Source organism: Crinia signifera, chromosome 1, assembly GCF_055691185.1.
Source record: "Crinia signifera chromosome 1, ASM5569118v1, whole genome shotgun sequence".
Lineage (NCBI taxonomy): Eukaryota > Metazoa > Chordata > Amphibia > Anura > Myobatrachidae > Crinia > Crinia signifera.
The window spans coordinates 73,161,055-73,186,282 of record NC_139217.1 but is presented as its reverse complement, the minus strand read 5'-3'; the positions used below and the strand labels follow the sequence as shown (position 1 = coordinate 73,186,282).

Sequence of the window (25,228 nt, the reverse complement as noted above, 5' to 3'; positions counted from 1 at the left end):
ATGTCCAAGGATAAGAAGTGTGGTAGCCAGGCAGAGAAATCATCCAGAAATTGAGATTTGGGTAGCCCAGGTGGGTGATAAATGACAGCATAGCGAAAGGGGGAAACAATCCTAATAGAGTGAACTTCAAAGTATGTAAATGTAAGTGATGGAACCTGTGGTATGACTGTGTATTTGAATGATTTGGATAGTAATATTCCAACCCTACCTCCTCTACTATCACCAGGCCTGGAGGTGTGTGTGAAGTGAAGACCACCATGTGACAGTGCTGCAGGCGAGGCTGTGTCTGTTTGTGTGAGCTATGTTCCTGTAATGGCCAGCAGGTTGAGATTTTGAGAGATGAAGAGGTCATGGATGGATGTTAATTTGTTGCAAACAGAGCATGCATTCCATTGGGCTCATTTTAGTGGATGGTGGGAGGCATGTGATAATTGTGAGTTGAGCAGGTTTTCTATATGGCCTTGAACCAGCTGAACGTGAGTGGGGCAGGTGGTTGGGCCTAGATTTGGTGAAATGTCACCAGCTAATAAGAGTAAAAAGGAGAGATAATGGTACTTGTGTATTTTCATGGCTGCACTGGGATTGCATGCGATTTGCATGCATTGTGATGGTACTTGTGCCATTTCATGGCACCCCTGCCCGCGGATTGCATCGCACGCAAATCTCATGTGATCTTATCACATGCGATGCGATTTAGCACACCCCCACAATTATTACTTAGCACACCCCCACTATCCACATCACCCCGAAGCGTGGCGAGCGCAGCAAGCCCCACAAGGGGACACGGTACGTGTCCTCCCGACCTGTTCATACCCCCACTATCCACGTCGACATGGAGTTGATTTTATAAAGTGTGGCGAGCGGAGCGGGCCACCGAGCCGAAGCGTGCCGCGGAAAACGAACTCGAAGCGTGGCGAGCCGAGCGGATTACTTGACGTGTATTCCACGTACCCTCGCCACACTTCGGGCTCGGGGGATCGCTACACTCGCCACACTTTATAAAATCAACTCCACGCCGACGTGGACAGTGGTGGTATGAACAGGTCGGGAGGACGCATACCGTGTCCCCTTGCGGGGCTCGCACGCTTCAGGGTGACATGGATAGTGGGGGTGTGCTAAACGTGGATAAATTGCATCGCGCAAGATCAAGGCGCATGCGCTTTACATGGAATGCGATCCGTGGGCAGGTGTGCCGTGAAACTGCAAAAGTACCATCGCATTGCATGCGATGCAATCCCAGTGCCGCCGTGATACTACACAAGTACCAAGATAAATAATGGTGGTGGTTTGTGAATATTTTTTATGGCGGCCAGATGTGGATGTGAAAGTACATGACCATGTTGAGAGGTAAGTAAAAAGTTCACGTGTGTTAAGTGGGGAGTGAAGAATTGAAGCAGCAATGTGCACAGAGTGGTGAGTTTCATTATAGGCAGTATGTAGTTTGGTGAGAAAACCATGTAATGCAATCAGACAAAGTAGTTTGATAAACATGATGAGATTGAATATATGTCGAGGATAGGGTTTTGTAATGTTTGAATGTAGATAATGAAAGTGTTTAAATTTGGTAGTTACCTTTATGTAGTTGTTCAATATTTTTTAAACTGTTTATTTAACTGTTCAGATGTCACCCTTAGTTAATAACACCCTTTCTTAAAACAGCAAGCTGTCTAGCTTCTAAAGGTGCCCATACGGGATGCGGTCAAATTCCCGGCGGTCGGAATCCCGACGGTCGAAATACAGACGCCGGAATCCCGACTGCCGTAATGCCGGCACTTTGTCCCTCTATGGATGTCCACGACGGATTCTGTATGAAATCCCGACGGTCAGAATCCCAAATGGGAGGGGCGTGGCCTGGTCGTCCAGACAGTAAGCCACGTTTTTCAGGAGCTCCCTAAGTTTTACTATTAAAACATTCATTTAGGCCATCTGTGCTAACAGCAGCAGCCCATCCTGAGAAGCCCCCACCATCCCAACACCCTCCGGTGCAAGGTTGACGGTGCTGCAGAGCCGGGAGGGGGAGAAATCCCACTCTGCAGGTTGCGGCCCTCACCTCTCCTGAAGCAGCGGACTAAAGTTGGACCCTTCACCCGACAGCCGGGCTCCGTGGACGGATCATCGCGGGCAGCGGGTCCTGGAGGCAGCCAGCCAGCTGGACAGCGTACCTGGAGGTAGGAGTGGTGCGCCCCAGACCCCCCTTGTCAGTTCGGCTCCGTCTGAGCAGCTCCGGAGCCGGAGGGAGAGCGAGTAATCCCCAGCTCACAGCCGCGGTGGCCATCTTGGATCCTGGCGCACGGTAGTCTCCAGCCCAGGCATCCAGTATATCAGGGTGAGCGGCACTGGAAGGAAGCGGGGGGGTACCTCTGCAAATCAAGTGAGGCACTACTGTACCCAGGAGGCCGGGAGACGAGAGGCGGCTGCCAGCTCTCTCACCCATATTAAACAGCGGCGGCCATCTTGGATAAGGGATAATAAGCATATAGCAGGCAGTGCACCAACAAGGTAGCTGCTGCTCCTGGCACCCATACACCTCTTTTGTGACCTTTGGGGATCATTTAGGAGCCCGGCAATTGGGAGTATTATTTTGGATAGGGACAAAAAAAATAATAATAAAAAAATATATATATAAATAAAAAAAAAAAAAAAACCCTGCCTTGCTCAACTACCAGCTTGTCACATAAAGAAAGATACACTGTAAGCAATATCTGCATCTTTGCTGGGCTTAATATATAAAAGCTACTTATAAAATTATACTGCAGAAATACACCTATTGCGGGGCTTTGCTTGGGTGGACACATAGGGGGTAGTCTTCTTCGGCTGCTCCCCGCTCTGTGTATCCTCCTACCCCACCTTGATTGTGACCAGGGTCACCAAACATAGATTCTGGTAGTTGGAAGAAGATACGGAACTTCCAAAGAATATATTACCCGATTCCAGTTATCCGAGTGACATTTGAAAATGTTCCTCCTCCACCATATCTGACATTAGGGAAGCAAAATAATGACCGACTGATGACGACCGCCTAGGCCATGGGGGAGCCCTGACACGACAATGACCCGCTGAAATTTTTAACACAAGACCTGAAGAGTGGAGCTTGTTTTTACTAACTGATCTTACAGCCACACGCATATAAACCGGTGCTCATGGTGAAAAACGCTAAGAAAAAATCTAAGACCAAACCGGAGGGAACACCTAAACCCTCTGATTGCCACACAGCTGATCTACGTCAGTTCTTATTACCTTCCAATACGAATTTGTCGAGTACAACAGAAACCCCTTCCTCGTCAGCTTCCCCCTCTCGTTCGGATGAGATGTCTTTACCCGAAGGCACCCAGTCCCAAGATGCTTCTTCATTGACCACAGAGATTAGGGAGATCCTGGCACATGTCAAAACCTTACCAACAAAGCAAGACTTTTCAAACCTGGAGTCTAGCCTACTTGCTACTATCAAACACGAAGTATCTGTCCTTCGGAAAGACATGTCTTCACTTGAGTCAAGAGTAGATATACTAGAGCGACACGAATCACCAACTACAGCTATCTTGACTAAATTCAAGGAAGTGATCTCCCATCAAGCATCTGACATCACCTTCCTTAAAGCACGCATAGAAGATATGGACAACCGGGGTAGAAGAAATAACATTAGGGTCAGAGGTCTATCAGAAGATATACCACAGTCCAATCTTGTAGATGTCCTTACAAAAATTTTTGGGGAAATCCTGGGTTTAGACCCTGGTACAGCCATTATATTCGATAGAGCACACCGAGCCCTGAGACCCAGGGGCCTTCCATCGGATCGACCTCGTGATGTTATTTGTAGACTGCATTATTACACCCAAAAAGAAGAAATACTACAAAAAACACGCCTACTAGAAGGGATCGAATTTCAAGGAGACAAGATCCAATTATATCCTGATTTGGCATGGTCGACCTTACAGCAGCGAAGAACCTTAAAACCACTTACAGATGCTTTACGAAAATTAGGCCTGAAATACCGGTGGGGATTCCCCTTTTCGCTACAGGTGACTCATAATGGTAAATCTACCTCTATTTCTAAACCATCTGATCTCCCAACCTTCTACACTACACTTGGCATCCAACCTGTGTCGCTTCCAGATTGGGACTCTTTTCATCAATGCCCTGATCTCCCTACTATTGACACACATGACGACGCGTGGCAACAAGCACGCTCTCCGCGGCGCAGGAAGTCCTCTATGACCACCTCTCATCCAACTGAACCACCATGAACATTTGTTCTCTTTTTTTTTTTTTTCTCTTGATCAATAAACCCAGAGGTCATGAAAAGTGGCACTGTGCTTTTTCTCTTTTTAAAGCCTTATGTGTTCTGTTGACTCAAGGTTTATTATAATGATAGATTCTCTCAGTTTTACATTAATCGCTGTATCTTCTCTGCTCATATAGAAGCGACAGATAGTTAGCTGATAGTTTATATTTGTGTTGATGCTCAGCTCTTTAATGGTACATTCACTTAGACTTATTTCATATATAATATCTTCATATAGGATTAGTTAGACGACTAAGTATTTGCGGTGGACAGTTGTTGTTCTTGGCTCCCCGCTAACCCCCTATTGTGCTGCACCTCTTTTCTCCATGGGACGGGAGGATGCAGGCCTCCTCCCTCGTCCCATTTGCAGCTGTTTTTCTTTCTTACATGTCCTTACTTACGTTATATACTATCATTGCGCTATGCTACATACTTAGTTATGTGGCAACCTCTTCTTCTTTTTTCCCACCTGTTTCTTCACCTCTACTCCTCTACTCCTCTCCCTATCTATATAGCCTTGAGATTTGTAAGATGTGCCTTGAACCAAACTGGCAATGGGTGTTAACGATCTACATATAACTACCCTTAACGTTAAGGGCTTAAACATTCCAGAGAAACGCTCCAGGTTGCTAAAATGGCTCAGAGATGAGAAAGTAGATATCGCGCTCATTCAGGAAACTCATTTTAAAAAGGGTAATGTTCCCTCTCTCAAGTGTCACTATTACCCCCATGTTTTTACAGCAAATAATCCACTAGGAAAATCACTAGGGGTGGGAATTCTGATAGCTAGACATATACCTATCTTGAACGTATCTTCTCACATTATACTGGAGGGCAGAGCATTACTTGTCAAGTGCGACATTAACTCTCAACGTTTCTCTTTCCTGAATATTTATGCCCCTAATACGAAACAACCTCAATTTATTTTGTCAGCCTTAGACAAAGCAGACGCTCTTCTCGAGGGAGTGACGGTAATGGGAGGAGATTTAAACTGGACCCTTGATCCCCTTCTTGACTCCTCCAAAAAAGTACCTTATAGACCGGATCGGGAATATAGGGGAATGAGACGCACCTTGCTGGACCACCAGCTGATCGACACCTGGAGACTTACCCACCCCTCAGATTTAGACTTTTCATACTTCTCTCACCCCCACCAATCCTATTCTAGGTTAGATTATATATTTCTCAGCCACCGACATCTGCACCTGATTGCAAACACCTCGATAGGCCAAATCACGTGGTCCGACCATGCCCCAGTCCATCTAACTCTGCTTTTTCCTACACAGACCACACGCTCGTGGAATTGGCGTTTCAATGACACTCTCTTACAAGATATAGCATGCAAAGCTCAGTTAGATAAAGCCATTGATTCCTATATATCTGATAACGACAACAATGAAGCCTCCAAAATCTCCATTTGGGAGGCACATAAATGCGTGCTACGTGGAGTGTGTATTCAGCTAGGCACCATGCGGAAAAAACAAAAATGTAAACAAAGGGATGATCTACTAACTCAGATTAAAATGCTAGAAACTCTCCATAAGAAATCACAATCCCCACAACATTATATAGATCTTGAACTGGCCCGTGCCTCTCTAAATAAACTGCTCAATGACAGCATAAAGTTCTCATACCGCAAATGTCGCAGCAGATATTATCAATGGGGTAATAAACCCGGCAAACTTCTAGCCAAAGCCCTTAGAGAACAACGAGCCCTCACCTTTATACACGCCATAAAAGATGATGGCGGCCACACGCACCATGACACCTCACAGATAGCCAAAATCTTCCAAACGTACTACTCAAATTTGTATAATCTCTCAGGGCCTGGGGGGAGAACAGATCTAACAGCTCATAGCTCTGCGGTGGCTGAATACTTAAAATCGATAAATTTTCCCACATTACCCAAAGACGAAGTAGATGCCCTAGATGCCCCCTTTACTCTTGAGGAGGTAGAGAAAGCCATAGATTCCTCCGCCAATGGGAAAAGCCCAGGCCCTGACGGGTTCACTATTGCCTACTACAAGGCCTATAAAAACAAATTGGCCCCCCTACTTACCCGAGCATTTAATGAGATCTCTGCAGAGTCACATTTTTCCCCGCACTCACTAGAGGCACATATCACTGTACTGCCTAAAGAAGGTAAAGACCCCAGTCTATGCCCAAGCTATAGACCGATCTCTTTATTAAATAACGACATAAAAATTTTCGCCAAACTGATTGCAAATCGCCTAAAAATGTTATTACCTGATTTAATCCATGGAGATCAGGTCGGTTTTGTTATGGGCCGAGAGGCCAGAGACAACACTGTCAAAGTGATCAATATGATCCACTATGCCTCTTTGTCTACACAACCATCAGTCGTCATCACGACAGACGCCGAAAAGGCGTTCGATAGGGTAGACTGGGGATTTATGTCGGGGGTACTAAAACACCTGGGACTAGGCAAGACCTGCTTTCATAGAATCCTATCCCTATATACCTCACCATACGCCCGCATTAAAATCAATGGGTCTCTATCCGATCCCTTCACAATTACTAATGGGACGAGACAAGGTTGTCCCTTATCCCCCCTATTATTTGTCCTGTGTATAGAAGCATTAGCCAGGAGCATCAGAGTAAACCCAAATATCACAGGTCTTACGGTAAAAGGAAAAGAATACAAGCTAGCTATGTTTGCTGACGACTTACTTGCCCTCATCTCCAACCCATCAACCTCCCTCCCAAACCTAATATCAGAATTCAATAAATTTGGAGCCCTGTCCAATTTTAAAATAAATTATTCTAAATCTATCGCAATGAATTTAACGACACCTACCAACATGCTTCTAAACTTAAAAAATAGTTTCCCATTTACTTGGCAGGATTGCAAAATAAAATATTTAGGTGTAATGATCCCGAAAGACCTGTCTAAATTATTTGCATTAAATTTTATCCCTTTGCTGAACGCATTGCGTACGGACTTTCAGAAGTGGCGGAAATTACATCTGTCATGGTTTGGCAGAATAAATGTCATTAAAATGAATGCTCTACCAAGAATTTTATTTTTCTTGCAAACTCTGCCAATACACATCCCATCTACTTGGTTCAGCTCAATCCAAAATTTAATCAAAGCCTTTGTCTGGGATCGCTCTACCCCAGGCTTTAAACATGATATCTTATTCATGAGAAAACATCAAGGAGGCCAACAACTCCCACATATCCCAAAGTACTATGACGCAATACTTTTACATAGAATAATAGATTGGACACGGGCCAAGAGTGAGAAACAATGGGTCCTTCTGGAGGAAGCATGCTTCCAACAGTATATAGAAGTTACACCTTGGTTACCCTCATTGCCGAAAATTTCCCACCCAACGATCACCCCTACACTTAAAAGATGGGATAGGCTCCGAGATAATACTCATATAACCTCCAGAATTTCCCCTCTTACTCCCTTCCTTTATAACCCAGAATTTACCCCTGGGCTCGATAGACTAGCTTTTGACCGATGGGCAGAATGTGGAATCTTTAGACTGGGCCAGCTGGTGAGTGCCGGTGAGGTGCGGACATTCTCTGATGTTCAGTCACTCTGGAGCATACCGAACTCAGACTTTTGGAAGTATCTCCAGGTACGTCATTTTCTTGTCTCCTCCAGAGGATCCTCTAATATCAAAAGAGCTCTCACTCCCTTCGAGAAGATGTGCATCTCACCCCAGACCCCTACTCATACTGTCTCCCAAGTATACGCGATCATTATGGACAACTTTGCTGCTAAAACACCCTCTTTTACTACCACCTGGGAGAAAGACATGAAAGCACTAGCTATACAAACAAACTGGGATACAATTTTTCGTAATACACAGTGCAGTTCTCTATGCCTACACACATTAGAAAACCTCTATAAACTCATATATAGATGGTATAGAACCCCATATATCCTTAATAAAATGTTTCCTACAGTGTCCAACCTCTGTTGGAGATGTAAGTCGGCAACGGGCACTTTTGTACACATCTGGTGGGAGTGCCACCACATTTCTGCTTTTTGGACTGAGGTGTTTAGGTGCTCGGAACTAATACTGGGGGATATTGTGCCCAAAGACCCAGGATTTTGGTTACTAAACCTTATTCAAATAGACACATACACTTACAAATACTCACTACTTAGACATTTTAATAATGCGGCCAAAGCCATCATCCCGACCTTATGGAAGTCTTCCACACCTCCCTCGATGAAACAATGGTTAAAGAAAATTGACTACTTCTTGGACATGGAAGATCTGATCTCCTATTCCTCAGGCCAGCCCATTGTCCCACCGGAGACATATCGACTATGGCATAATTTCAAACTTACACCCACTTATAGGTCATATATGTCCACATAACCCTTACCCCTTACTTTTCCTTTTCTTTACTTCCTTTCTCTCTTTCCTTTCTTTCTCCCCTCTTGTATATTTTATACTGACTTAATTGTAATGTAGACATACTACCGATTTCAACATGTGGATTGAATGTTATGATCAATGATGTTATCTACTGCTTCAATAAAAACAGTTTACGTAAAAAAAAGAATCCCAAATGGGTCAAAATACCGACAAGGACAAAATCCCGAAATTTAAAATCCCGACAAGGTCAAAATACCGACATATAGAATGTACAGGTGAAAAAGTCAACATGACTTTCGGTCGACAGGTCGCAAGGTCGACATGGGTTTGTTCACAGTTTTTTTTACCCGAATGTCGACACAGTCGACATGGACACAGTTGGAAGTGAACCGCAGCCCTTCGCTTCGCTCGTGATGCTTCGGCCACGGTGCCTCGCTGTGCTCGGCACACTATTTTATCCACTGCCCCCCCTTGTCGGCATTTCGGTAGTCTGGATTACGACCTCTAGGATTTCATACTGATTACAACCTTAGGATTATTGTATATAATATTGCATCTCGGTTTTGCATGCGATGAGATGCGATATTGTATACAATAATTGTAACGTGTATGGGCACCTTTACCCTAAAGAAATAGTATCCCAAATTAGGAGCCAGGCCTGGCAAGACCATTTGCTCACCTGATTGAAATGCTAATTGAACAATGATCATAAACTAGCCTGATTGGCAACCAAGAGGCATGCTAATATTGGCTTGCTTTGCACCTTTCCAACATACAGTATCCATAAAGCGAACAAATACAATTAGCTATTAATGTTACATACATTTAAAAGCAAGACATGGCAGAAAAAGATGCAGAAGTTTGTCAGTTGAAGGTGATGAGAGATAGCCTGGGACCTGTAGTGCAGACTTGTAATGAAGTGGCTGTTATTGTTAAAGTGCCCATACATGCTCCGATGCGGCGGGGTCCGTTTTGTACTTTGAGATGCGCGCTCCCGCGGCATCTCATCGTACAGTACAAAAAGTATGTGCTGCACATACATTTTGTACTGGCTTTTCATCGCATCGCATTGCATGCACAACGCATGCACAAGGGATGCTTGCTATTTAAGCACAAAACGGACACCCGCATCGGAGCGTCTATGTGCATACCTGATTGAAATGCTAATTAATTAAGTAATTTGTTTCCAAAATCAGAAAATGGACAACTGTCACACTACAATGGTACATAGACCACAACTTAGTACCAAAAGGATTTAGGATTAAGAAAACACCCACCCATCATTTGGAAAACAGTAGTTTCATGACCCAGTAGTACTCCATAACCCAAGACTGCTTCCTGAAACTGACACGCAGTGCACAGAACTCAGCGCTATAGACAAAGAAATTACTACATTGAATAGCCAACTTGATCATTTTAGAGACCAAACAGAATTCCAGCAACTGGAAAGCTTATCAGAACAGAGACTACTGAGAAAGGAGCGGACCATATATAACACGAAGAAAGACAAAATATTAAGAGATAAGACAGGCAAAAAACAACACAAAACCAATAGACAGAAAAACAAGCACAAAGAAAAGAAAGCCTCATCCCCGAGAGACACACAGACACCATTAAACAAAATATTGAGGAAAAAGAATAACACCCCTATATACAAACGACTGCTCTCACATACCAGCACTATATGACAAGTTTACACAATACCACCAGTACACTACCAACCAACCCAATAACAAACGAAAAAGGAGAATTCCACACCGCCAACATAAGCATATCCAGTGACGATACAAGTGACACCTCATTCTCCACTTACATTATCACATACGAAGTACCACACACTGGCCAGACAATCTTTAGAAAGAGGAACCACACTCCCATTCGTAACAGTAAGATCAGATCCAAGTTCCTACACACTTCGAGAAGGAAACAGATCCGACGTACCAGAAAACCCTGACAACACCGCAATACACACCAACATTAACCCACCAATATGTGCAGATCAAGTTTTTTACAATTGACAGTTGGAGTCGGGTCCTGCAAAAAAAAACAAATAAACATGAAAGACACAAAGACAATACCGAACACATAAGACACAAACAAGAACAAAAGAAAGCTCACCACACTAGGGGCCTTATTCTGATCGGTGCGGCCCGATCAGAATATGCGTCCACGACCGTGCAGGCGAATCCCCGCCTTCCATACGGATCGCCACCTGCCGTCTGTACGCGGATATGTGGCGATCCGCATGAAATTGGACGGGGATACGCCTCCTCAGTCTTGGGAGCAGCCCCTGCATTCGATGGTCGCCGAACATCGAATGCAGGGCCGCACGCTCCACCAGGTCCCGCCACACAAGACCACACGGACACTTGTCCGTGTGAAATCATGTATGGGGGTGGGCAGCTGACATCCGGCGATGTCAGCTGCCCGCCCCGTACCCACGCGCCACGGCCTCATTACCATGCATACGCCCCGCGTTTGCATGGGAACGCCCATGAAACGCGGGGCGTATGCATAGGGTAATGAGGCTAAGTAGCCCCTCACGCCCCTCTACGCCCCCTGTGCGGCGTATAAAGAATCCGTGCGGCGAAATCGCCTGCACATGCGCAGAGTGACCTCTGCACATGCGCAGACGATCAACATCGGCGGTCCGTCCGCATGCGGGAATATCCGCACCGATCAGAATAAGGCCCTAGAAGAGGATGTACTGTAGAGGAGGAAGAACTCAACACAAAAAGAAACAAGACACGAGACATAAACAACAAGAACCCAAAACAAACAAGACAGACAGTACTGGGATTTTCAACATTAGTAGCCTTACACTCGAGGAAAGACATGTAACACTGCTTAACAAAGGCCTAAAATTCGCACCCACCTCAGGACTTGATAAATTTCAAACCTTTTTGACCTCCACAAATTTACTAGAAAATTTGCCCTTGCCAAATACCACCACAAACCCCCACCATACCAACCAAAAAAAGATGTTCCAGACGCATACAGACATTCTGACCTCAAACCAGCATCCAACACATGCAAAGACACCTGGTAGATACCTTTGAAACACTGACCTGGAAGTCCTTAACATTAGAGGGCACAGAACACACATGAACCTGACCAAACGAGAATTAGAGACATTGAAAGAACTAAAAGACGACAAAGACATAACCATTAAACCAGCAGACAAGGGGGGGGGGGATAGTTATCCTGGACACGCAAGACTACATCCAAGACCCAAACACATATGAACCCTTACCCACAAACCCCATGTCCACATTCCAACAAGAGTTTAGAGCTCTACTTCAAGAGGGCAAAGATAAAGGCATACTAAATGATAAAGAGCATCTCTTTCTCGACAATCTTAATCTAGTTACGTATCTCAGTTTTTTATCACTTGCCTAAAGTACACAAGAACATTGAACACCCGCCTGGCCGACCGATCGTATACAATCACTCACATCCAACCTGTCCCAATATGTAGATAATTTCTTACAGTCCTACGTAAACACACAAAAATCCTATATCAGAGACACCACAGACATAATCAGGACCTTACAGACAATAGAATGACATGACTCCTTCTGGTTATGCACCAGCCACATCTTATATACTGGTGCGGGTGCTGAAAAAGGAGACTGGACTCCAGTCCGGCCCGGCGGCGTCTGACGCGGCTTCCGGTTGCATCACTGGTGGGCGTCTGGGTCCGTACCGCATCTGTTGCCCAGCAACAGGGCCAGCGTCCGGGTTGTCATGACGGCCGGGGGCAGATATCTGGGGTGCAGAGAGTGAGAATAACAATGTGAGTGTCCTTTCCTGTGTTATCTGTGTAAAGACTGTTTACCAAACTGGTGTGTTAATAGCCAAAAACAAGATGTGCATGGTGTAAAGAAGAGTGCCGCATCATACTAACTCAAGTGTGTCGGTGGAGTCTATGTCAATGCCAGTATATAATAGGGTGGGGGATGCGTGCAATCTTAATTTAAGATGTTGAAAGGCATTCTTTTGTTGAGTCCTTGGGGACTGGTGGTATTTATGATAAAGATCCACTTCGCTTCCTTGCGCAGCAGAGTGCGGGCCCTGTCGCCTCCTCTCAGACTGTCAGGGACATGGTCTATGACCACATGTTTGAGTTCATGTAATTTGTGTCCTTGTTGGGCGAAGTGCCTGGCTACAGGCCGATCTGAGTGTTTGCCTAGGCAATATAAGAGTTAGGACCCCTTTATAGAAATATATATACACACATAAATATAGCGTTGTAATCACTATTACATATATGGAGTTTTTCTAAAAGTGTAAATAATACATACATTGTTTCACTCCACCACCAGAAAAAAATCCACCCCTTCCTGTCCAGAGTGGTGGCCGGCTCTTCTGCCCAAGGGACTCCCCTCCAAAGCAAGGGAAGCAGCAATACAGCAGACCTGACCCTGCCTTCTCAAACACGCTGTGTCCTCTTCTCGCCCCAATCGCCCTCATGTCCTGCCCGAACCTCGCTGCCTCCCTCTATAATGACACCCTATCTTCGGCATTGGACTCTGCCTGCCCTCCCTCCTCTATCCCCCTTCAATGCTCCAACCCCCAACCGTGGCACTCACCTTTCACCCGATTCCTTAAAAAGTGCTCTCGCACTGCTGAGCGCTTCTGGAAGAAATCACGCTCCCTTGCGGATTATCTCCATTTCAAATTCATTCTTTCCTCCTTCAGCTCTGCCCTTGCTCTGGCCAAGGAATCCTACTTTAAGTCCCTCATCCTTTCCCAATCATCCAATCCCCGCAGGCTCTTCGCCACCTTCAACTCCTTGCTCTCCCCCCCTCCTCCAGCTCTTCCGTCCTCCATCGTAGCCGCTGATTTTGCTACCTACTTTTCAACCAAAATCTCCTCTCTCAGGACTGCCATCACTGCTGCCATGACCTCACCCTCTCCCTCCTCCCCTCCTACATCTCCACTCCCCTCCTTCCAACCCCTGTCCTCATTTTACCCCACCTATTATCCGTCGTCTCAGTCCATCAGTCTGCTCTCACCTGGCTCACCTCTTTAATCTTTCCCTATCCTCTGGGATCTTCCCTTCCTCCTTCAAACACGCTCTTGTCTCCCCAATTCTCAAAAAAACAAATCTGGACCCCAACTCTCCATCCAACTACAGGCCCATCTCCCTCCTCCCTTTTGCCTCCAAACTCCTAGAACGTCTGACCTATAATCGTCTCCTAAGCCACCTCACTGCTAACTCCATTCTAGACCCCCTCCAATCCGGGTTCCCCCCTTTACATTCCACTGAAACTGCCCTGACCAAAGTCACTAACGATCTACTATCGGCTAAATCCAAAGGCCTCTTCTCTATCCTCATCCAGCTTGATCTGTCGGCTGCCTTTGACACTGTTGACCACCCTCTCCTGCTCAACACCCTCCGCTCCTTTGGCATCACTGGCACGGTCTTCTCCTGGTTCACCTCATACCTCTCCGATCGCTCCTTCTCCGTCTCCACTCCAAGCTCCTCCTCTCCTACTACCCCCCAGCCAGTCGGTGTTCCCCAAGGGTCAGTCCTTGGCCCTCTCCTCTTCTCCCTCTACACCATCTCTCTGGGCACCCTCATCAGCTCCTATGGTTTTCATTACCACCTTTATGCTGATGATACCCTAATCTATCTCTCCTCCCGCGACTTATCCCCATCACTTCTGTCCAAGGTCTCCGAATGCCTCACGGCCATCTCAGCCTGGATGACCCAACACTTCCTGAAACTAAACATGGCTAAAACTGAACTTCTAATCTTCCATCCCCCGAACATCCCCTCTTCTCCCACTATCTCCATCAGCATTGGTGAAACCGAGATCACGTCCACCGACCAAACGCGCTGCCTCGGTGTCATCATTGACTCCTCCCTCTCTTTCACCCCCCACATTCGTGCTCTCTCACAGTCTTGCCGCTTTCACCTACGCAACATCTCACGCATCAGACCATTCATTCCTCTCCACTGACGCGACCAAAATTCTCATTCACTCTCTTGTCATCTCCCGCCTTGACTACTGCAACATCCTTCTCTCTGGGCTACCTCTCACCCGCCTCGCACCTCTCCAATCCATTCTTAACGCTGCTGCTAGGCTCATCTTCCTCTCCCGCCGCTCTACCTCCGCCTCCCCCCTCTGTTTATCTCTTCACTGGCTCCCCATTCCTTTCTGAGTTCTCTTTAAACTCCTCACCACCACCTACAAGGCTCTCTCCTCCTCCACAGCTCCCTACCTCTCTTCACTGATCTCTATCCACACTCCCTCCCGTCCTCTTCGCTCCATCGCTGACCGCCGACTGACCTCTCACCTAATCACCTCCTCCCACTCCCGTGTCCAAGATTTCTCTCGCGCTGCCCCCCTGCACTGGAACAACCTCCCGCCACCCATCAGGCTATCTGATTCCCTTACCTCCTTCAAGCGCTCCCTCAAAACCCACTTTTTTCGACTAGCCTATCCCTCCTCCTAACCTCTTTTGATCCTCCTATCCTGCCTCCATTCCCCTCCGTTCCTACTTATCCTATTGTATTTCGTTCGTCCACCCACCTATTTTTAGTATGTTAACTCTTATGAGCAGGGCCCTCCTTCCTCACGTACTCACCCTACCTCATTACCTCACCTGTGCTCCTGTCCTGTTCTTCCCTTCCTCTACTTCATCTTCGGTCTCCTTGACTATTTTGACACCTACTTCTGAACTGATGCTGATTTTAGTTCTACCAGCTATACCCCTATTTATACTGTATCTTTCTACACACCCTGTACGTTACCTTGTAATTTGTTTTTTTTTGTTTGCTATGTACGGCGCTGCGGACACTTTGTGGCGCCTTATAAATAAACGTACTACTACTACTACTACTACTCGACATTGTGCCTGGCGTGCGGTGTTTCATTGGAGAGGGGGTGCACTGCACGTCCCAGGACTGACTTGCTGCCGGCGTTCCTCCCTCAGGGGCAGATTTATTAAGCTTGGAGAAGAGATAAACTGAAGATAAAGCGGAGAAAAGGTAAAAGGAGATAAAGCACCAGCCAATCAGCTGTGTTTGAAAAAGACAGTTGGGAGTTGATTGGCTGGTGCTTTATCTCCTTTTACCTTTTCTCCGCTTTATCTCCAGTTTATCTTTTCTCCAAGCTTAATAAATCTGCCCCTCAGTCTCTGCACCACCTATCCATGAGCGCTCCAGCACTGGGAAAATTCAGAGGCGGAGCTATGGGGGAAGAGCTCAGAAGAGGGGTGGGGAGAGAAAAGGCAAGTCTGAAAGTGCGACAGCCTGTGTACCCAGATATGTTGAACGTAGAGGGAGCTGCAGCAGAATGTAGAGAGAGCCACAGTGGACCGGGACTGTGTGGTGCACTGCGGCTCCCTCTACATTCAGGCAGCATTCAGCTGTCTGTTCCCCACTTTGCCTTCACTCACATAGGTACTCCGGACTTTCTCTGGTGCCCCCTCGCATGCGGCGTGCGGGTCATGTGACCCCCTAGCTCCCCCCTAGTTACGGCCCTGCCCATAGAATATTTTGTATGTTAGCATTGCTGTAAAGAATCAAGAGTTAAAATAGAAATGTTTGTCTTTATTTCATAAAATGTAAGACTTCAATTATTATAAGAAATTGTTAATAATAAAATAACTCTTGTAAACAGTGGAAGTCAGTGCTAGATGGTTGATCTGTGAATCTGCATTACACACCCTGGGAACTATGTTAAACCGGTTCCTAACTTTTAGCTTGCTTACTGACTTCTCCACAGTTTATCTGATCCCTGACTGATTTATTCTCCACAGCTTACTCTTGTTCTATGCATGCTTCTTTGGTTCCTACTGTATACTCTCCTGCTTCTGTGTACCAGACCTAGGGCCTAATTCAGGTTAAATTGCTAAACAACTATTTTCGATATTCTGTATATGCATGCATGCGGTAGCACCCATGCTCGAGCCTAGAAACTTCAGTCCCATTTAAAGAGAGGGAAGTGGTCTGGAAAACTCAGGCGTGTCCAAGTTATTTGTGGGGCGAGCTGTGGTGGGGCCGCTGCATGGCGTCACAAGCAGCCTCTTCGACCAGGAACATGGCCGCCCTGTGTCTGGCTTCGCAGCAAGGCAGTGCAGTCAGGGGGCTATCAGTAATATGTAAGCAGTTCGTTGTGTAAGGAAGCGCCCACATAATATCAATGCAACTGCAAAATTAGCGATTGCAACACAGGGCAGGACTCTGCATTCAGTTCGTGGCCTTGTCCTGCTACTGCCCCCTTAGTATGCTGCCACCGGGGGTTGTGGCTTTACGAGTAATTACACTGTTCCTGGATTGCAAATTGCCTCATTGTTGCCTACTATTACCTGCCTTACTGTGTACCAGTTATCTAAGATTGCTTTTGGATTTCTCTTTGCCTGATATCTACCTGCTGATTTCTGCTAAGCTGTGCAAAGCGGTGAGCAACAAACAAACAGAACTGTATCAGTGCTGCTGCTCACATCTGTTCCTACTGTATATTTAAGCTTGTCAGTGGCGTAACTAGCAATTTTGCTCCCCCCTGCCCCCCAAAAAATTGGCGCCCCCTCCCCTCCTAAATGTCAGCAGGCACTGGGTAGCGGGGTAGGCTGGACGCCGACACGTGTGACACACACACGGTAGCTGGCGGGGGATACTAGCCGGCGGAGGTGAGCGCTGGGGCTTGGCGATCTCTCTCCTCCACTCTCCCCCCCCCGCCCCCTGCTTACTACTGACAGCTCCTGCCGCCGTTTTCCACCAGCCGCGCTGTTCCTGGCCACAGTGATCAGACAGCCTATCTGATCACTGTGGCCAGGAGCGGCGAGGCAGGCAGAAAAACTCTCAGCTGTCCCGTTACCTGCCATCCCCGTCCGCCGGGTACATTCTCCGCCTGAGCCTGGAAATACAGTGTGCAAGCAGGAAGGGCAGCGCTGTCTGGCTGGCTGTGTGAGGACGCTCAGTGACAGTGACCCTGTCACTGCGTCCTCACACAGACAGCCAGAGAGCGCTGCCCTTCCGGCTTGCACACTGCTCTTGGGCTACACATTAGAACACAAAACCTGCGCCCCGGAGGTGCCTGCTCCCCCCCGCCATCGCCGGGGCTGCGGAGCCCAAATTACGCCACTGAAGCTTGTGTCTCTGCTATCGGAGTTCAATGTTAGTTAAAGGATACAGTTACATAGCTGCCTCATAAGAGTATGAGTGTGCCATTATCTGCGCTGGATTGAAGCAAGCTAGTAAATACACAAATTAGTAAATTGTTAGTGGACATCTAGTACATTGCAGAGCATTCAATTCATTTTATTTTCCATTTTTATAAGGGACCAGAACATGGGATCATCACTGAAACTCAGGAGTTTTTAAAGCACACTGGAATAAACAGTCTCATTATTCAGCTTGACAAGTTTGTGTTATCAAGACAAAAATCCAGTCTAAACGAGGTGAGATGAATCGTATTAAATAATATATCAGAGCCTATATTCTTGTAGATTCATTCAAAATAATTTACAAATAAGGTTGTGATTTTTATTCTTTCTTTACAATTCTCATTGAGGCAAAGGGGAACAGTCATGTTCAATATTATCACATTCAGTAACAAGGGAATGTTTAAGGGTCTACAATTGACCATGAATTGAGTTGTGCTAAAAGATATACAGTACTGCTAAAAGACAGTATTTACTAATGCTGCTTTTACATTACACTTCTGCTTTCAATCCGTTTTTGTAAACGTTTCTTAAAACGGGTCTAAAGCCAGTTAAACCCCTTTCACATTGCATGTTGTAACTGGTATATTACCATTTCAATACCGTTTTTGTACCATTCACATTCAACCCATTTCACCCATAGAAAACCGTGGATGTAATTTTAAAGGGTGTGGATCGTTTTATCGACCATACTTAGGTCGACACCCTTGGGTCGACAGGGCTCTAGGTCAACATGGGTGAAGGTCGACGGGTGTCTAGGTCGACATGGGTTTAGGTTGACACATGCGTTAGGTCGACATGGGTTTTTCGCTTTTTTTATCCGAATGTCGACAGTCGACATGGACACAGTTGGAAGTGAACCGCTGCCCCTCGCAGTGCTTGCTTTGCTCGCAATGCTTCGGGCACACTATTTTATTCTCCCACCACACCCTAGTGGATGGTAGGGCATGAAATACCGCCTGTCGGCACATGTCGGCTCAAAAAACATCCTGCTTGCGGGGGACGTGTTCTCGTTACACATCCCCTAGCATGTTACCGAGGGTAGTCGGCGGTGGGGGGGTCGGGCATTCGGAAGGGCAGATGGCCGAGTCTCAGGTGCTTGGTAAGCTGCGATGTTCGCAGCTTACCGAGCCAACCTGAATCAAGCCCTATATTCTAAACAGTTCCCTCTGCATACTGGGGTAAAATGGGCTTTATGTACTTATTGAGCCTATTTATCGTACCTTGTGTTGCATCACTTTTTACTGTATGAGATGTTCAAAATTTACAGCAAATTATCAGGTACTTATGTAGTATCTGGGCGCCCGATTTTTTGATTGTATGCCTTAAGTTAAGGCATACAATCAGATGCGATGCGATATCGCATCGCATCGCATACGACCATATCGCATGCGATGCGATGACCCGATTTTTCCATAGGATTCAATGATGGACTGAGTCCATTTTAACATGGAATTCAATGGGAAAAGGGGTCCTTTTCATACCCCTACTATCCAAGTGGGCATGGAGTTGGATATAAACCTGTGACGAGCGTAGCGAGCCCCTGAGCCCGAAGCGTGGCGAGCGAAGCGACGGTATTCTGTGTCCCCTCGCAAGGCTCTCCACACTTCGGGCTCGGTGGCTCGCTACGCTCGCCACAGGTTTATATCCAACTCCATGCCCACTTGGATAGTAGGGGTATGAAAAGGACCCCTTTTTCCCATTGAATTCCATGTTAAAATGGACTCAGACCATTTTAACATTGAATCCTATGGAAAAATCGGGTCCATCGCATCGCATCGCATCCGATTTGGTCGCATGCGATGCGATGTGCCCGATCCGACCCGATTTCTAAATCGGGCGCCCAGATACTACATAAGTACCAATTATCATAACCAATGTAAAATATGTATTGAGCACATGAACATTTTTCTCAGTATTGCAATAAATCCACAGCTGCACTTGGGGACTTGTTAAATATATTATTTATATTTTGGTGAATTTTTAATTGTTTAAATATTTTAGGTAAAGTCACAGCTTTCACATTTTCACAAAGAAATAATTGGTGAAATAAACAGAGAAGATGCCAGGAAAATAGTTGAGACATTTAAAGCAAAAAGGTAAGCATCCATGTGCCTAAACTTAATATCAATGAATTTGTGTAAAGGTTCCTCATTTTCAACTGGCATATATCTGTGGTTCTTAAACTGTGAAACTTATAATATTATCCATATAATATTAAGCCAGACCCCGCTTTGTCTGTATATTTTCCAGAAGAGGCACTTCTTCCTCTTTTGTATTTTTTTTTTTTTACAAATATTGTATTTGTTTTTTTAATACAATGCAATTTTCAGAATATGAATTTAAAACAATATATCACAATTACCGTATATACTTGAGTATAAACTGAGTTTTTTCGCACATTTTTGTGCTGAGTGAGGGTCACATTGCGGGGGACAAGGGAGGACGGAGATGCCACTGCTGGAAGTGCAGGGCAGGGGTGTGGGACACAGAGCTGCCAGGAGCAGAGTGAGAGTGAGAAGCTTCGGTGCTGGGGACCCTGCACTGCTGCCGCTGTAGAGACCAGGGGAGAGAGAGGAGCACACCCGGCGCTGGGGAGCTGGGACCCTGCACTGCTGCAAAGATCCATGCTGGAGATCCGTGCTGGGGACAGAGAGGAGGAGGTCTAAACTGGGGAGAGTGCAGCGCTGATGAGTGGAGGTACGGTGGAGAGACGGAGCAGATTAGGAGGGACAGCTGTTGTCACAACTATTTCAAACCCCTGCTCGCCCAAACTCCCCTAGGCTTATACCCAATCAATGATTTTTCCCAGGTTTGAGGTCAAATTAGGTGCCTCGGCTTATACTCTATTATATGCGGTAAGTTATAAATGATTGCAATATGCATCTTCAAATGAAGCATGTTTTACTGAGATGAACTGCACAATTCAGTAAAACTATTTAATCTATTGCAATCCAACATATCGATAAATAAATACATTTAAAATATATTAATGTACTTGCACTATAAAAAATGTGTTTTTTTTTTCCAAAAGAAATATATTTAATAATGTTAACTATAGTGTTACATTTTAGTATAAATTACTGAATATGTGTTAATAGTTATAGAAAAAGTAAATAAAATATGCTATTAATTATGCTCTAAACAAACATATTGGGGGAAATTTACTAAGATTACGAATAGAAAAAATCGTATTCGTATTTCTGCATCGTACGTGTACAAATGTTTACGACTGGTCATGGTGTAGAAAAAGTCGTGTTCCGGAGGATCATTTACTATGGTTTCGTATTTTAAAAATTTGTATTTATCAATGTCGTATTTATTCGTACATACGTGTATGTGTTTTGTCGTATTTCCGTAATTTCCGTATGGTGAAATATGAATACTTTGTTTTTTTTCCAAAGATATTGGGTGAAACAAAAAAAGGTGTGAATTTAGACTGATACTAATTGGGACCAGTCAATTCACATTCCTGGCGCTCTAAAAATGAATAAGGTTTGGGTGCCTGCAATGTGCACCGATGTAATTAAATTATACTCAGCTGCTGCACGTGTTAAATGAGCTAGCCTTGCTCATAAGAAATAGGAGAATTGGGAGGTTTTTAACACAATTGCGCTGCTGAGTGATATGTATACTCTGAGTAACGGTTTATTGACCAAAAATAACACTGGACACGCTCTGTAGAATTATTATTTTTATAGAAATATAAAAAAGAAAAACATATAATTATACAGTACAATTTATATTAAAAATAGTCTAAAAACATAAATGACTTATTGTCAAACAGGTGTGTCTCCAAGGGTTAAATGGGCTCTCCAATAATGCAAACACTCAAATAAGGATGGTAATATATCCAGAATATTTCTGTGTGTTTCAATTATATTTTGTTTAGGAATCTGAAATTTCCAGCCCACAAATGGTGTCACTGATGCCAATTAGCATGTATACGGAACATAGTCCAAAAACCACGGTTTTTGGAATAATTCGGATAAGGGATGCACGGATACGGGATACTCAACCTGTATATATATTACTATTAGGTACTTCTTTACTTTCACGGCGCCAGCATGGCGCCGCGCTACTTCCGGGTTACGCTCGCCACAAACTATGTAAAATAAACTAAGTTAACGCCATGCCAACATGGATAGTTCATACCCCCACTATCCATGTTGGCATGGAGTTGATTTTAAATAGCGTGGCGAGCGTAGCGAGCCACCGAGCCCGCAGCGTGGGCGAGCGAAGCGAGCCCCGCAAGGGGACTCTGACGCGCGGCGCCATGCTGGCGCCGTGAAAGTAAAGAAGTACCTACTATTATTTTTACACAAATATATTTTCATTGATGGATAACAATAAATGAAATATTATTATCTTTTTCTATATTTCTTATTTTTATTTTGTCCTAATTAATTTTATTCATATATTTTTACTGGTGTTAAATTTCATACATGAATATATTGTAGTGTACTTACTAGATTATAATTGTATATGTTGGATTTATTTACCTTTTTCTTCTTCTTGTTTAAATGACCTATGAAAATATTAGATGATTCATCCTGCAATGTGATCTAACTATCTACAAATTGTGCTATGAATTGGCAATTATAGCCATACGATATAACTATAAATTGTGAGGATGTACATTTTGCAGTATATTATCATCAATATATCTGACTACTAATTATGATTACATTTGAAACTTATGCCATTATAAACACTGGACACGCGCCTTATTAATAGATTGGTTTAATTATAATGATTGCTTAAATACATGATTGCAATTGAGCTAGTCCTTTAAATAAGCACCTATGCATCACGATTACTTGTCTTGAAAAAGTTCCCAACCACTGTGGGTACGAAACGCGTTGACGTCACACCCTAGCATCCGGACGTGTCTCCAAGGCTCAGAAGTCCCTCCTCGGACCCCCGACACGGCTCTCCCTCAGCCGCATTATCGGCTACTGCTTATCCTGCAGCCGCTCTCACTACATCTGCCCGCCAGCCATTCACCAACTTCAGCGGCGCCGGCTTGATCCATCTTGCCCCGGCGGGTGAGGAGAGACTTTCACCACTGACGTGCTTGCTTCCCTGGAACATCACATTGGGGCTGTCAGCTGCAGTGTCACAAGCGCAATTATTCTGCTACAATTTGAAACGGAGAAACTCCGTCCCAGGAGTCTACACCTACAGAACTTACATCAGGGTAGAGCTACAGCTAAGTAATGCTCCCTGCTACTACAATCATCCGTAGGTGAGAAACTTTACTGCTACAAATTAAACCAGTTATTGTTACTATTGATGAACTGCCTCACACCTAGTGCATGTCCGTATACATGCTAATTGGCATCAGTAACACCATTTGCGGGCTGGTAATTTGAGATTCCTAAACAAAATATAATTGAAACACACAGAAATATTCTGGATATATTACCATCCTTATTTGAATGTTTGCATTATTGGAGAGCCCATTTAACCCTTGGAGACACACCTGTTTGACAATAAGTCATTTATGTTTTTAGACTATTTAGGTTCTTTTTAATATAAATTGTACTGTATAATTATATGTTTTTCTTTTTTATATTTCTATAAAAATAATAATTCTACAGAGTGTCCAGTGTTATTTTTGGTCAATAAACCGTTACTCAGAGTATACATATCACTCAGCAGCGCAATTGTGTTAAAAACATCCCAATTTTCCAAAGATATGTTACGAATCGGCGTGAACCAAAATACGAAAATTCGTATTTAATTAAACATGCGTCACGACGAAAATGATTGTAGATTTGTGATTGGTGTTTGTTTTTTTAACTTGGGAGTGTTCTCAGAGGCATATATAAGTCGTGGCGGCGCCAAAACTCCTTGTGGGTGTAGTTTGGAGTGTGGAGGAGAGAGTGGTAAGGAGAGGTGAAGTTTTTCGATTGTTGAGTGTGTATTGTTGTGTACGTTGTCTTGTACTTTTGTTTGTCGTGTCCCTTTTGAGGTTTGTCTTATTATAGTATTGTGTTATTTTTATTTTTGTCCCCAAGTCTATATTTGTGAGTGTTTGTGTCTGTCTCTGTGTGTGTGTTTGTGTGTGTGTGTGTGTGTGTGTGTGTGTGAGGGGAAGGAAGGAGTAGGAGTGTGTTTTGTGTTGTTTGTGTTTAATGTATTTGGTGTGTTGTTAGTATTTTGTCATGTCTGAGAGTGGTGGGAGTGTTGTGGAGATGGGTGAGGAGGTGGCTCATGTGATGGGGGATGAGGAGGAGGAGGATTTTGTGGGTGAGGATGTGGAGGGTGAGGCTGATGATGATGATGTGGCTGTTGGCACCCGTGCTGGCTCTATGCAGGGTCAAAAAAAGGCACCAAAGAAGATAGGTTTATCTAGGTTTACCCCTGCTGAGAGCTGTGCCCTTGTGCGGATGATTGTTAAGTATAAGGACCAGCTCTTTGGTTGGCAATATGGAAGCAGGCAGTGGAAGCTGTGAATGCAGAGGGCACCCTTGTCTGGGATCTGGAGAAGGGCCGCAAAAGGTTCTACGACATTCGCCGGCTGGTGAAGGAGAAGCTGGCAAAGGAGGCAAAACATCGCCGGAAGTATGCAGGCACAGTGCCCTCCCGCGTTGACTGGAAGAGCTACGAGCAGGACGTGGCCAGTCTTATACTTATTGATTCTGATGGGTATCATTCTGGTGAGTTTTATTATGTGTTTTTTTTCATACTGCACACAAATGTTATATCTTTGCACCTTCCACTGTTCACATAATGCATCTCCACATAGTTGCTGGTAACCCAGTGACTGAAAATAGGATAATGGTTTGTCACACAAGTTTCATGAGCAAGTTCCTGTAAAAACTATGCATGTTATGTTCCACATGTAGTAAGGCTAGAATAGTGATAAAATGGTGAGAGACAAAACACTGGACAATCTGGTGTCACCTGTTACTTGTGAAACATAGCCTGTAAAGTAAAATTTCTGGGTGTGTTGTAGCACTCTCCATTTTAACACTTTTCATGCGGAACCTCACTGCTTAACGAGGCATTATCATGGTTTGGTGAAGTGTATTGTTGTTGTGGTCCTTTGCATAGGCATCCTCCTGGATATGAAATGTAAGCATTATCTTTGTCCTCAAAATTCCTTTTAAAGACATTCATGTCTCTATAAATTTTTTCCAAAACCACAATTTCAAACAACAGGAATGGTATGTGTTAGGTTTATGCTTAATCTCCAGTTGTACCTGATGATATTCTTTGATATTATGTTAAAAATGTTAATATCGCGTTGCATTGCATGCCATTACAATGGCATGCGATGCGATCAGACCTGATTTTTTATTGTACAGCCACCCTGATGGGTGATTACTATGTTAAATGCACCCCCATTGTTAACGCCACCCCAACTATCAACGTCAACCTGAAGCGTGGCGAGCGC

The 25,228-nt window shown here is 44.7% G+C and overlaps 1 protein-coding gene across 2 annotated transcripts in view; it reads left to right on the top strand.

The window, feature by feature from the left end:
• LOC146042532 (uncharacterized) overlaps positions 1–25,228 on the top strand; it is a 386,937-nt gene that overhangs the window by 198,611 nt on the left and 163,098 nt on the right. For both annotated transcript variants that reach the window (XM_083162688.1, XM_083162613.1), the window contains exons 14-15: positions 17,941–18,060; positions 19,828–19,922. In XM_083162688.1, coding sequence (XP_083018814.1) covers positions 17,941–18,060; positions 19,828–19,922 — 215 coding nt within the window. The remainder of the gene's footprint in view (positions 1–17,940; positions 18,061–19,827; positions 19,923–25,228) is intronic.